Consider the following 13,075-nt stretch of genomic DNA (forward strand, 5'->3'; position numbering starts at 1 on the left):
TCCTTAGATGATGCAATTTGCTGCTGGAATCTAGGGGGGCCTAACCTTTCAGCTGGTCTGTATTTCTTTTTTTCCAAGTTTTAAAGAGCTCTCTCAAAAGTCCAGCATTGTGGAATTAAGTGATCATGCACAGATTAACTTTCTTTATGCTTATGATTTTTCAGACAAACTCTTGTCTCTTGTTTTGCCAGACTGGGAGTATTAATACTTTTACTTGGTGGAAAGTGGTGCTGGCCCCTTTGAATATCAACAATCATTCTCTCAACCTTCTCAAAATGCTACTAACATCAAGCATCTGACAACTTGAACTGAACACATGGGTTCAGCTCAGAGTTTTGTAGAAGAATAGGGTGTCAGAATACTATTATCTGGACATGGGGATCACTAAAAAGGAGGCCCCTACGGATGTTTTCTTCACCACCCAGAACACAGAGCAGCCACAGAGCAGCCACTCCACAAATACTTGTGAGGTCAATGTCTCAATGTCAGGTGTGTGGTGGTAAACATATATTTATGTGTATACATATATGTAAGAAATAACACAGAGAAAACTTTTTTAAAAATCTCAACACTTCAGTAATTTCCTCTAAGCATCATTAGCCCCTATGCTGTGGAGGAGCTTTTTTATCCCTTTCACACCCATTTCTTGATCTTGCTCCTTTAGCTCCTTTATAATCAGCCTAAACTCTAATAACTACTGCAATGTCTTATTTGGGGCTGCTGTATGTGAGATCTGAATCCCCCCGCCTGACCGTACCCCTGACACACTCCCCTCCCATCACATTTCAGTTTTTTGGTCTTCATCCATTCACTGTCTTGTGCACACTCATCTTTCTGCCACTCTGATCTCCTCTGCTCCCCACACACAGACCTCCCAGCTGCTCTGTGTTACTCCAGGTCCACACTCGGCAGCCTGATATTCGAGGCCCATGACCATAGCCTTGGGATCTTACCTCCCAGGCCTCCCTCACGCCACTCTCCGCTCTGGACAGACCGCCTCTTCAGCAGCCCCCAAGCACACCTTGTCCCCTTCCCTTGGTACCAGCTTCCTACGTCCTACACGACTCTCAGAGTCCAGCTTCAGTGCTTTCTACTCACTCAATGGCCTCCAACAGGGCCGAGCAAGGGAAACAGGAGGGCTCCAGCGCCGTGCTGGGCAGAACACATGAAGTTTTACAGCACGAGGCAAAGCTACTGAGGTTTTGGGTTGAAAATCATAAAGGAGAGGAAGTCCTGCCTTTACCCTTTTGCTTTGCGTGTTCTCTCTGGTTTACAGATATTACTCCATTAGTACAGACACAGGTTATTTAACTACTTTTTCAGGTGAACAAGTCCAGTTCAGTTCAATTCAGTCGCTCAGTCGTGTCCGACTCTTTGCGACCCCATGAATCGCAGCATGCCAGGCCTCCCTGTCCATCACCAACTTCCGGAGTTTACTCAAACTCATGCCTATCAAGTCGGTGATGCCATCCAACCATATCATCCTCTGTCGTCCCCTTCTCCTCCTGCCCCCAATCCCTCCAAGCATCAGGGTCTTTTCCAATGAGTCAACTCTTTGCATGAGGTGGCCAAAGTATTGGAGTTTCAGCTTCAGCATCAGTCATTCCAATGAACACCCAGGACTGATCTTTAGGATGGACTGGTTGGATCTCCTTGCAGTCCAAGGGACTCTCAAGAGTCTTCTCCAACACCACAATTCAAAAGCATCAATTTTTTGGCGCTCAGCTTTCTTCACAGTCCAACTCTCACATCCATCCATGACCACTGGAAAAACCATATCCTTGACCAGACGGACCTTTGTTGGCAAAGTAATGTCTCTGCTTTTTAATATGCTATCTAGGTTGGTTATAACTTTCCTTCCAAGGAGTAAGCGTCTTTTAATTTCATGGCTGCAGTCACCATCCACAGTGATTTTGGAGCCCAAAAAAATGAAGTCTGACACTGTTTCCACTGTCTCCCCATCTATTTCCCATGAGGGAAATTTCTATTTCCCAAATTGGAAGTAGTCAAACAGGAGATGGCAAGAGTGAATGTCGGCATTCTAGGAATCAGTGAACTAAAATGGACTGGAATGGGTGAATTTAACTCAGATGACCATTATATCTACTACTGTGGGCAGGAATCCCTTAGAAGAAATGGAGTAGCCATCATGGTCAACAAGAGAGTCCAAAATGCAGTACTCGGATGCAATCTCAAAAACGACCGAATGATCTCTGTTCGTTTCAAAGGCAAACCATTCAATATCACAGTAATCCAAGCCTATGCCCCAACCAGTAACGCTGAAGAAGCTGCAGTTGAACGGTTCTATGAAGACCTACAAGACCTTTCAGAACTAACACCCAAAAAAGATGTTCTTTTCATTATAGGGGACTGGAATGCAAAAGTAGGAAGTCAAGAAACACCTGGAGTACCAGGCAAATTTAGCCTTGGAGTACAGAATGAAGCAGGGCAAAGGCTAATAGAGTTCTGCCAAGAGAACACACTGGTCATAGCAAACACCCTCTTCCAGCAACACAACAGAAGACTCTACACATGGACATCACCAGATGGTCAACACCGAATTCAGATCGATTATATTCTTTGCAGCCAAAGATGAAGAAGCTCTATACAGTCAGCAAAAACAAGACCAGGAGCTGACTGTGGCTCAGATCATGAACTCCTTATTGCCAAATTTAGACTTAAACTGAAGAAAGTAGGGAAAACCACTAGACCTTTGTTCAGGTGAACAAAGTTGCTTTCAAAAAAATATCTCATGAGCTACAGCTACCAGTTCCAAAAGCTGGTATAATCAAACAATTCTATCTGTGGCCAGATTGGTTTGGTTGTATATGCACAGGAGTGAGCTAATAAAAGGCCAGGCGGTGCGACACACTCGCTAGAGATTTTCATCTGTTCTTATAGTGAAGTCAAGTTGCTAACATTTTCTAATCCAGATGATTCAAAACAGCTTTTCTTTGTCTTAATTAAACACAAGGGAATGCCCAGTCCAGAAAATTCTGCCAATGAAATGGCCTAAAAGGATGTCTCCCTTCCCCCACATTTGTAAACACACACACATACACACACATAATGACCGTGCGCAGGGACACATGTGGCTCCGGGGAGGAGCATGTTCTCAGCTGGTGGTGATGAGGGGCCCCACTTTCTCCTGCTGGATGGGGATGTGAGTGCTGACTAGGCTCCAGGGAGAGGCCTCAGGCTGTGTAGTTCCCACACCCCCATGCCAGATGCCAGAGGTGGAGAGGAAGACCCTGGAGACATGAGAGTGCCTGGTGGGGGGTGGGTGGCGGTATGGACTACACCCTAGAGGGACGCATTCCCGCCCGGAGGGATGCACAGATGTCTGGAAAAGAAAGGGGCACCTGTCCTGGTGAGTCAGTTTGCACTTGAGGAGGCTGCAGCAAGCCAAGAGGGAAAGGAGAGGAACGTGGGGAGAAGCGCGCTGCCCTGACTGGCATGCCGGAGGTCCTAGCTCTGGATCCAATGTATTTTTGGTCACGGGTATGTGTGTGTGCTTAATCACTTCAGTTGTGTTCGACTCTGTGCAACCCTACGGACCACTGTCCACCAGGCTTCTCTGTCCATGGGATTCTCCAGGCAAGCATACTGGAGTGGGTTGCCATTTCCTCCTCCAGGGGATCTTCCCGACCCAGGGATCGAATCCATATCTCTTATGTCTCCTGCCTGGGCAGGCAGGTTTTTTTTGTTTTTTGGTTTTTGTTTTTTGTTTTTTTACCACTAGCGCCACCTGGGAAGCCAATTCTCCTTTATACCAACTGATTTTATTTGTATATTTTTATTATACATTACAGTAATCTAAGTCTATGGTCCTGATCACTGAGGCTGAAGTTGACTGGTTCTATGAAGACCTACAACACTTTCTAGCATACCAAAAAAAAAAGATGTCCTTTTCATCATAGGGGATTGAAATGCAAAAGTAGAAAGTCAAGAGATACCTGGAGTAATTGGCAAATTTGGCCTTGGAGTACAAAATGAAGCAGGGCAAAGGCTAACAGAGTTTTGTCAAGAGAACACACTGGTCATAGCAAATAGTTTCTTCCACTAACACAAGAGATGACTCTACACATGAACATCACCAGATGGTCAATACTGAAATCAGAATGATTATATTTCTTGCAGCCAAAGATGGAGAAGCTCTATACAGTTAGTAAAATCAAGATCTGAAGCTGACTGTGGCTCAGACCATGAACTCCTTATTGCAAAATTCAGGCTTAAATTGAAGAAAGTAGGGGAAACCACTAAACCATTCAGGTATGACCTAAATCAAATCCCTTATTCAGTGGAGGTGATGAATAGATTCAAGGGATTAGATCTGGTAGGCAGAGTGCCTGAAGAACTATGAATGGAGGTTCATAACATTGTACAGAAGCCAGTCACAAAGACCATCCCCAAGAGAAAGAAGTGCAAGATGGCAAAGTGGTTGTCTGAGGGGGCTATACATATAGCTTAGGAAAGAAGAGAAGTGAAAGACAAGGGAGAAAGAAAAAGATATTCCCAACTGAATGTAGAGTTCCAGAGAATAGCAAGGAGAGATAAGAAGGCCCTCTTTTAAATGAACAATGCAAAGAAATAGAGGAAAACAACAGAATGGGAAAGACTAGAGATCTCTTCAAGAAAACTGGAGATATCAAGGGAACATTTCATGCAAGGATGGGCACAATAAAGGACAGAAACAGTAAGGACCTAACAGAAGCAGAAGAGATTAAGAAGAGGTGGCAAGAATATACAGAAGAACTACACAAGAAAGGTGTTGATGACCTGGATAACCACAATGGTGTGGTCATTCACCTAAAGCCAGACACCCTGAAGTGTGACATCAAGTGGGCCTTAAGAAGCATTACTACGAATAAAGCTAGTGGAGGTGATAGAATTCTAGTTGAGTGATTTCAAATCCTAAAAGATGATGCTCTTCAAGTGCTGCACTCAATATGTCAGCAAATTTCGAAAACACAGCAGTGGCCACAGAACTGGAAAAGGTCAGTTTTCATTCCAGTCCCAAAGAAGGGCAAGGCCAAAGAATGCTCAAACTACTGTATAACTGTGCTCTTCTCACAGCAAGGTCATGCTCAAAATGCTTCAAGTTAGGCTTCGGCAGTATATGAACCAAGAACTTCTAGACGTACCAGCTGGGTTTAGAAAAGGCAGAGGAACCAGAAATCAAATTGCCAACATTCATTGGATCATGGAGAAAGCAAGGGAGTTCCAGAAAAATAACTACTTTTGCTTCACTGACTATACTAAATCCACTGACTGTGTGGATCACAACAAACTGTAGCAAGTTCTTAAAGAAATAGGAGTACCAAGCCACCATACCTGTCTCCTGAGAAGCCTGTATGCAGGTCAAGAAGCAATGTTTAGAACTAGACACAGAACAACAGACTGGTTCAAAGTTGGGGAAGGAGTGCAACATGGCTGTATATTGTCATCCTGCTTATTTAACTTCTATGCAGAATACATCCTGTGAAATGCTGGACTGGACGACTCACATGCTGGAATCAAGGTTTCTGGGAGAAATATCAATAACCTCAAGTATTCAGATGATACCACTCTAATGGCAGAAAATGAAGAGGAACTAAAGAGCAGTGAGCAAACTCTGGGGAATAGATAGATAGCATCATCGGACTCAATGGAGTCAATAGACATGAACATGAGAAGACTGTGGGAGATACTGAAGGACAGGAAGCCTGCAGTCCATCGGGTCACAAAGAGTCAGATACAATTTAGTGACTGAGCAACAATAATTACATATAAACACATTTCTACACTTATTTCTAAATTTATAAATTATATATAAATGTATGTACACATGTACAGTTGCCCTCGTATATTTTGCATCTGCAGATTCAGTCAACTATAGGTGGTACACTGTATCCACGAATACAAGGACCAAGTATGTGACCTGACCATCTGTGGACTTTGGTATCCGGGGCAGGTCCTGGATTCAATCCTCCGCAGATACTGAGGGACAACTATATACTTATGAAAGAATTTTCTAAAACAAAACAAGAATTCTACAAGCTTTTATGTAAAAATAAAAGCAGAGTACCTCGAGAGAAGAATGCTTGAGAATTTGAGGTATATTTTCATCACAGAATATTATACTACCAATAAAAAGAATAAAATAAGTGTATAGAGTTTTTACTATGTATTGTTAAATGAAAAAAGAAACGTGCATAGCATATTCCATTTTTGAAAACCTATGGGTGTATTAAAAGGCACTGAGCACATGTGTTGTGTGGACCAGGAGGAGAAACAAGGAGGAAAGAGGGTGATGCAAAATAAGCAAAAGCAGCTGTTAGAATGAAGAAGTTCTTGATCAAAAGCAAAAATTATATGTATGTAAGTATATATAATACATATGCATGTAAAATGCATGAAAGAATGGTTATTAAAAGTTGGAGGTACTTTACTTCAGGGTGAAAATAATTCAGCTGATTTTTCCACTCTTACTTTTTGCATTTTAACAAGAAATATAATTATATAACCAAAATAACCATTTTCATTGAGGGAAAGTTTGAATAACTCAATATACTATCAGCATGAAAATGTTTCTTATTTAAGTCTTCCTGGCCAAAAGATGGCACATCCAGTAGAATATTTAATCATTCATAACAGAAGGAGGTTTTCACAGTCTTTTTCAAAATGAAGACAGACCACAAAGTCCAAAATTAATAATCATCATCAACACCTCAAGCATCTTAAAGGCAGGAGAAAAAACTAATTTTTAACATGCTTTCCTGAAGGCTTCAAGCACTCAGTCCTTGAGCAATTCCTATTAATTGACAAGCACATTTCAAACCTCATAAATTATTACATCAAAGATACTATTAACTGATATTCAAATGTTATTAAAGAGTACAGTCTCATCTAAAGAATGGAGACCTGAGGCAGCTCCAACGAAAGTAATTCGACTATGAGATTTAATCTGCTACAAAAGTAATAAAACTGTAACACATAACACAGTTTTTCTTCCTGCCCTGGTCATTCTAAAAGTACCTGGCTTTGCTACCATCATTCCTGTAGTCTCTGGTCTATGTGTTGTCTACATATCCCCTCAACGGCTGTTCACTCAGTGTCATTAACTTCTGATCTTTACTGCAGATAAAAGATGCGTGACAGGAGCTACCAATCATCGGGAACAATCTCCAGCCTAGACCCGGCTTCAAAACTCGCAAGAGTTAGGGGCTTCCCTGGTGGCTCAGTGGTAGAGAATCCACCTGCTAACGTAGGAGACATGGGTTCAATCCCTGATTCGGGAGGACCCCACATGCCACAGAGCAACTAGGCCCATGTGTGCGCTGCAACTACTGAGCCCGTGCTCTCGAGCCCTGGAACCACAGCCACTGTTCCCTCGTGCCCTAGAGCTCATGTTCTGCAACATGAGAGACCTCTGCAACGAAGAGCAGCCCCACACGTCACAACTAGAGAAAAGCCCGCGCAGCGACCAAGACCGAGCAGTCAGAAATAACAACAAATAAACAAAGTTACAGAAAAGAATCTCTAAAAGTTCAAACTCTGCCTGTCAAAATTCTGATTATAATATGCAGTTGAAGAGGTGCTAAGCATTCATTCTTCAGGCCTGCTCTCTCTGCAGGGCAGCAGCAACAGTTGTCCACGTGCAGGAGACCTGCTCCAACATGTGGCCAACTGCATGTAAAAGCCACAGAATAGCTTTTCCAGAGGAAACAGGCACACAGGGCGGAGGTGGGGCTGGGACTGCCGCCCTGAGCCCCGAGGCCAAGCACTCGCCCCCGGGGGTGGATGACAGCCCGCCAGTTACACCCACCTGGCAACTCAGTGATATTAGATAACAAGAAAATTAATTTTACAAGTCTAACATTTTCAAGTAAAATACTTACTTGGACTAACAAGTGGCCTGAATTAGGCAAACATGTCCCAGATTCCTTGGTGTTCTCGTTTACTTGCTTTATCAGATTCATCAATATTTCAACGGCACCTTTGCCGATCATTTCATGAAGAAATTCTGGATTTCCAGAAATGAATTTGATGGTCCCCATGCAGTACAGGAAAGCTTCGGTGTTAGCTTGCAGGTCTTCACTTCTCAGGACCTCCAATAATGATTCTGTCAAAAAGATGAATTATTACAAATGTATGCGTAGAACCGCTGGAGAGAGAGGTTAAAGCACTTGGGTGTGAACATCAAATACGATTCGTAAAATGTGAGCCAGGATCCACATTCAAATGTTTGTTAAGAGTTACTCATAAGGCATAAAGAGGAAAGCTTATGAGACAAATCTCTGTAACATCAGTGACAGCAAAAGATGGGATTATTAATATGTAAATAAGAAAGTGTTCTTTTAACTGAATGCCATTCCTAGCCTCTTATTAATATTGGCTAACCTTTATTTTCAGTTACAGTTTATTACAGAATAACTAATAATTAAAGTAATTTAAGAGTTTTATTTCAACAAACCTTTAAGAATATACTGGCTGTTGTATGAATAGGAAGTTAATCAAGATAGGAACTTTAAAAAATATCTCAACCATAGAAAAGGATGCTTCAAATATAACATCTGCCCTTCCTAAGACAACTTAAGAACATCCATCCAAATAACATACAAGTACTAGCTTTTAGGATAATCCAGACAGCTCTGGTAAGGTTAATTATGCCTATCTCACGTTAATTTTTCTTAGTCAGTGAGATTATCTGTCAGAATCTTTATTTTTAATCTATTATTCTCAACAAGCTGATTCAGCATTATACATTTCTTTGAGTACTGGCTTTGTCCCTGTGTGCTGGGATTAAAAAAAAAAGATCCTTTATCCTTAACAAAGGATTTAGAGTATTTTCCATGTTGTTGCCTTAGATCAACAGTACTAATTCATAAAAGATTTCTGTTTAGGTAACTATTTAAGCATCTTAATTATTTAAGGATACATAAAGAGTTACACATTGTTAGCTAGGTAGTTAGGATGTATTACAATACCTAGCCACATATTTGAAACATTTGACACACTTTGATGTCAATTTTCTACAACAGTTACATATGTCTTCCAAGTTAATTATCCCTACCATATCAAAAGATCAAAAATGTCAGTTATGTCAAGTGCTATTAAATGTAATTTTTCAGTAGATCCAAGACCAGGAAATAAATTTTTAAATAGGAAACACTTTGTTACATATTGTTACTACAGGTATTTAAAAAAACAGCAGGTTATCCTCCTAGGATCCAAAGGATACATTAAGTGAAACATGGAAAACACAGAGAAGGACAGAAAAAAAACAGGCATTACCTAACTTCTGCATATGATAAGAAAATAAAATATTCCAGCTACCATTAATTATAACTTTGCTCTCCAAACTTTTCATTCATATTCAAGTGTAACATTTGCTGAATGGTCGTACTGAATAATACTCACCCAGAATGCTGTCATTTCGAATCAGAGAATCATTCTTCTCACTTCTGCTAATTTTAAATATAAGTTTGCAAACATTAAGAAGATTCTTTCCACTCACTTTAAGCTGTAGAGAAAGAAGTCACATTACCACTGGAGAAGGAAATAAAGACAAACGCTGTAATTTTTCAACATGAACATCTAATTTAGAAAGTGCAGCAAGAATGTATCTAAAACATAAAAAGAAGGGTCTAAAGAAATCAACTTTCAAAAGTTTTGGCCACATATTTGCCAACTATGGTATCTAATTAACTCACTTTATAGTAAATACAATATAAATGATATTTAGAGTAAGCACACTTTAATGATAAGCATTTATTTCTTATTTCATAAAGCCTCGTGCTTATATGTGAAATTATTACTTTTTAAAGAATATCTGAAGAAAAAGAAAGGGCCGATGTTGATAAATTTAATTAAATGGAGTAACTACTTTTCAAAATAAAGGAAGATGAATACTAAAATTTCAGATTAAACTAACCTAGAAAAGAACACATCATGGAGGTGAAGGAGAGAAAAGGGGAAAAGTACAATTCTATTTATCATTTGTATAAAATAAAATGAAAAAGTAATACTTTTGATTAGATAATACATATGTATTTATTATTTAAGCCTATTTCTGAAATGCCTTGAGATAATCACAAGTAACATTCAAAGGTTAAAACTACCTTCTAAATCACAGAAAAATATTCAAGTAAATTAAGCAATAAGGAAGTATACTCTTAAAAAAAAAAAAGTCTAGGAGGACTGAGTCAAATGGTCTAAATGAGCTGCATACTTACGTAAAGTAGTAAAAATTAAAATTAAAAATCCTAAATGTCCACTATTTGGGAACAGTTTAATAAACTGTGGAACATCAATACAATTCATGTTAAGCAGTCACAAAAGTATAACTGAACACTATGCATAAAAAGACATCTATAATCTACTGTAAGATGGAAATACTGTATGCTTTCATTGCAAGAATGTAAAATATGTTTGTAGGATGAGGTCATCCAAACAAATATATCTGTGTGAAAAATTTGACATATGGTTCATTATTTTGTCATTAAAAAGTATCCTTAAAATTATCTTCAATACTGTTTACTAATGAGTCTTCACTTAGTAAAAAGGACAAAGATAATGGAATTTGTCACACATATTTTTGAAAGATTCATTCTGTGTTTGACTCACAAATATGAATGAGCTCTTGCTGCCTACAGGCACTGTGCTATTCCCTGTCGTTCAGCCACTAAGTCATGTCTGACTCTTTGCGACCCCATGGACTGTAGCCCACCAGGCTCCTCTTCCACGGGATTCTCCAGGCAACAATACTGGAGTGGGTTGCCATTTCCTTCTCCAGCTGTTCCCTGTAGGAAATATCAAGGGGAGTGTGGTCGGCCCTGAGCTGGAGAGGAAGGGAGAGGTGAGTACTGTCCATGAAGCATTATCCATCATCTGTCTGACCCCTGCTCTGGCCCTTTTCATGACATCTCATAGCTAACCCTGCAGCTTAGGTTTACTTGTTCCATTTTGCAGCTGCGGAGTCTGCTCCTCAGACGGGTCATGTCATCTCATCTTGGTATCAGCTGAGTATGTATTAGAGATGCATGATCTCAGGTCCCAGAAGCCCTGCTGAACCAGAATGTGCCTCTTACAACTTTGCCAGGGGACTGAGCTCACATTCAAGTCTGAGAAGCTCTGTTGTGGAAGCCTCATAAACAGTCACATGGGCAGAATGGAAATTTCCTCTGTTCTCAGGATGAAAAGAGGAAATGGAAACTTAAAAAAAATTTTTTTTAATGATTAGTATTTTTAAATTGTTGTTTAAAAACCCAGAAAAAAAAAAAGTGACTAGAGAGAAAAAAAAAATCTGTATCAAGAGAAATATATTGCCCTTTATATCTGGCAATATAATCTGCTGGGAATCTTCCACTACATTATGAGCCTTTGAGGTCAAAACCATGGTTTATTACTCCTTCTGTGTGTGGAAGGTACCCTGTGCTATGTATTCAATCAAATTTGTGGAATAAATGAATGAATACAACTAACCTCACTCCCAAGTCTTACATTTTTAGTGAAAAGTGGCAGAAGACATATAAACAAAAACACCTAGTGTCAGAGTTGTCATTTAAAAAAAAAAAAAATCCCAACAAACTACCACTTCCAGGCCTGCTGTGAGGTCAGTTTACATTCAAAGCAGATTACTATACCTTCTCTTTTGGTAACTGTAAAATAGTGACTTTGAGACACAAAAAAGACTGTAAAACATTGTATGCAAGGAATGTAGAGTAATCTGAGTAAAACAGCGCTTCCTCCCAAAGCGGGCCATTCCCTTCACTCTGCTTTATTTTCTTCTCACAGTGCCCACCAGCCTCATTGGCACTTCAAGTGTTTACTCTTTCTGCTGCTACATGGCCAGCCTGGAAGGCAGGGGTTGTTTTATTCACTTTTATTCCCAGTGTCAAGAATCCCTGGTACCAAGTGGGTTCCTGCAGTAGGGTAGCTTACTTTTATGTTAAACATAGTAGGTTACTTGATTTAAAGCAAATTTGGAGAATTAAAGAAAAGGGAAGTTTAAAAATCACTCATAACACTGCCACTATATATAATCACTGCTGACTTTTCTGTTTTTCCCCTTGTATAGGGTGCTAGATTGTCTTCCTTTTCTGAATATAGTTGCATTCACATATTGCATATATGTCTGTACTCTTTAAAAAAAAAAAGTCATAAAATAGGCAGATACATTTTTGTAAGTTTTTCCGGTACAAAAGTTAAAATGACAACAGCTGTCTGGCAAAGCTCCACTTAACCAAAAATGCAAGAAACCTGAACTAACATTATACTCACTGGATTTTTTAAACCTGCAAATAACTAAATGTTTGAATTATAATAGTCAACTGGTAGATAAAGTCAATATTAGCAGAAAGAAGAGGCTATTACAAAATTTTAGTACTATTTATCTTCAGCTTTTTTGTCAATTTGTTTCTTTCAATAGCTTTTTATGATTTCTTTTAAAAAAAAATTTACATAGAACCCCATCACCAAGGTCTAAGGGAAGCAATGCCTTGCCTGCTGCATTATAGAAGATTCTGGTGGCAGATGGGAAGCTGGACTTGTTGGCCTTGCAGGTTGTTCCTGACCTTGAGGTTCCACAGTCAAGCAGAAGGGACGGCCTGCCCACCCCTGCACTCTGGACTGTAGCCTGGAGGAGCCTTGCCCCGGATTCAGCAAGGCGGTCAGTGTCACGGAAAGGGCTTTATCTAAACATGTTTCATTCAGAATCTGTTCACTGCCTGGCAGATCACTTATCCTTTTGCCCTAAAATAGTCAAATTGTGCCATGTATATAATTAATTTGAACGGCACCTTTAATAACGAAGATGATATTTTCTCTGCAGAGTATTAACAAATGCATGGCATTTTCCTTCTTTCTTTCTCTATTTATTTTTGGCTTGCTACAGAGCACAATGTCTCAGATCCTGATAAGAGACCAAGGCAGTCCCTGGGGAGCTGGCTGCTTGGGTCCTGCCCAGAGCAGTGATACCAAGAGAGCCTTCCAGTCTCACACTGGGGCTCTCCCGGGCCAGGAGGGGCCCCAAATCCAGGGCCAGAGAAGAAACTGGGCAGCATGCAGTCACCTTTTCATCTCTACTTATAAC

At 40.1% G+C, this 13,075-nt stretch overlaps 1 protein-coding gene across 5 annotated transcripts in view; it reads right to left on the reverse strand.

The window, feature by feature from the left end:
* The window catches only part of ARMC2 (armadillo repeat containing 2), a 124,283-nt gene that overhangs the window by 64,196 nt on the left and 47,012 nt on the right, over positions 1-13,075 (reverse strand). For all 5 annotated transcript variants that reach the window (XM_020876605.2, XM_070449993.1, XM_020876606.2 and 2 more), the window contains 2 exons: positions 9,403-9,505; positions 7,881-8,104 (listed from right to left, as the gene is read on the reverse strand). In XM_020876605.2, coding sequence (XP_020732264.2) covers positions 7,881-8,104; positions 9,403-9,505 — 327 coding nt within the window. The remainder of the gene's footprint in view (positions 1-7,880; positions 8,105-9,402; positions 9,506-13,075) is intronic.

This window comes from Odocoileus virginianus, chromosome 19, assembly GCF_023699985.2.
Source record: "Odocoileus virginianus isolate 20LAN1187 ecotype Illinois chromosome 19, Ovbor_1.2, whole genome shotgun sequence".
Lineage (NCBI taxonomy): Eukaryota > Metazoa > Chordata > Mammalia > Artiodactyla > Cervidae > Odocoileus > Odocoileus virginianus.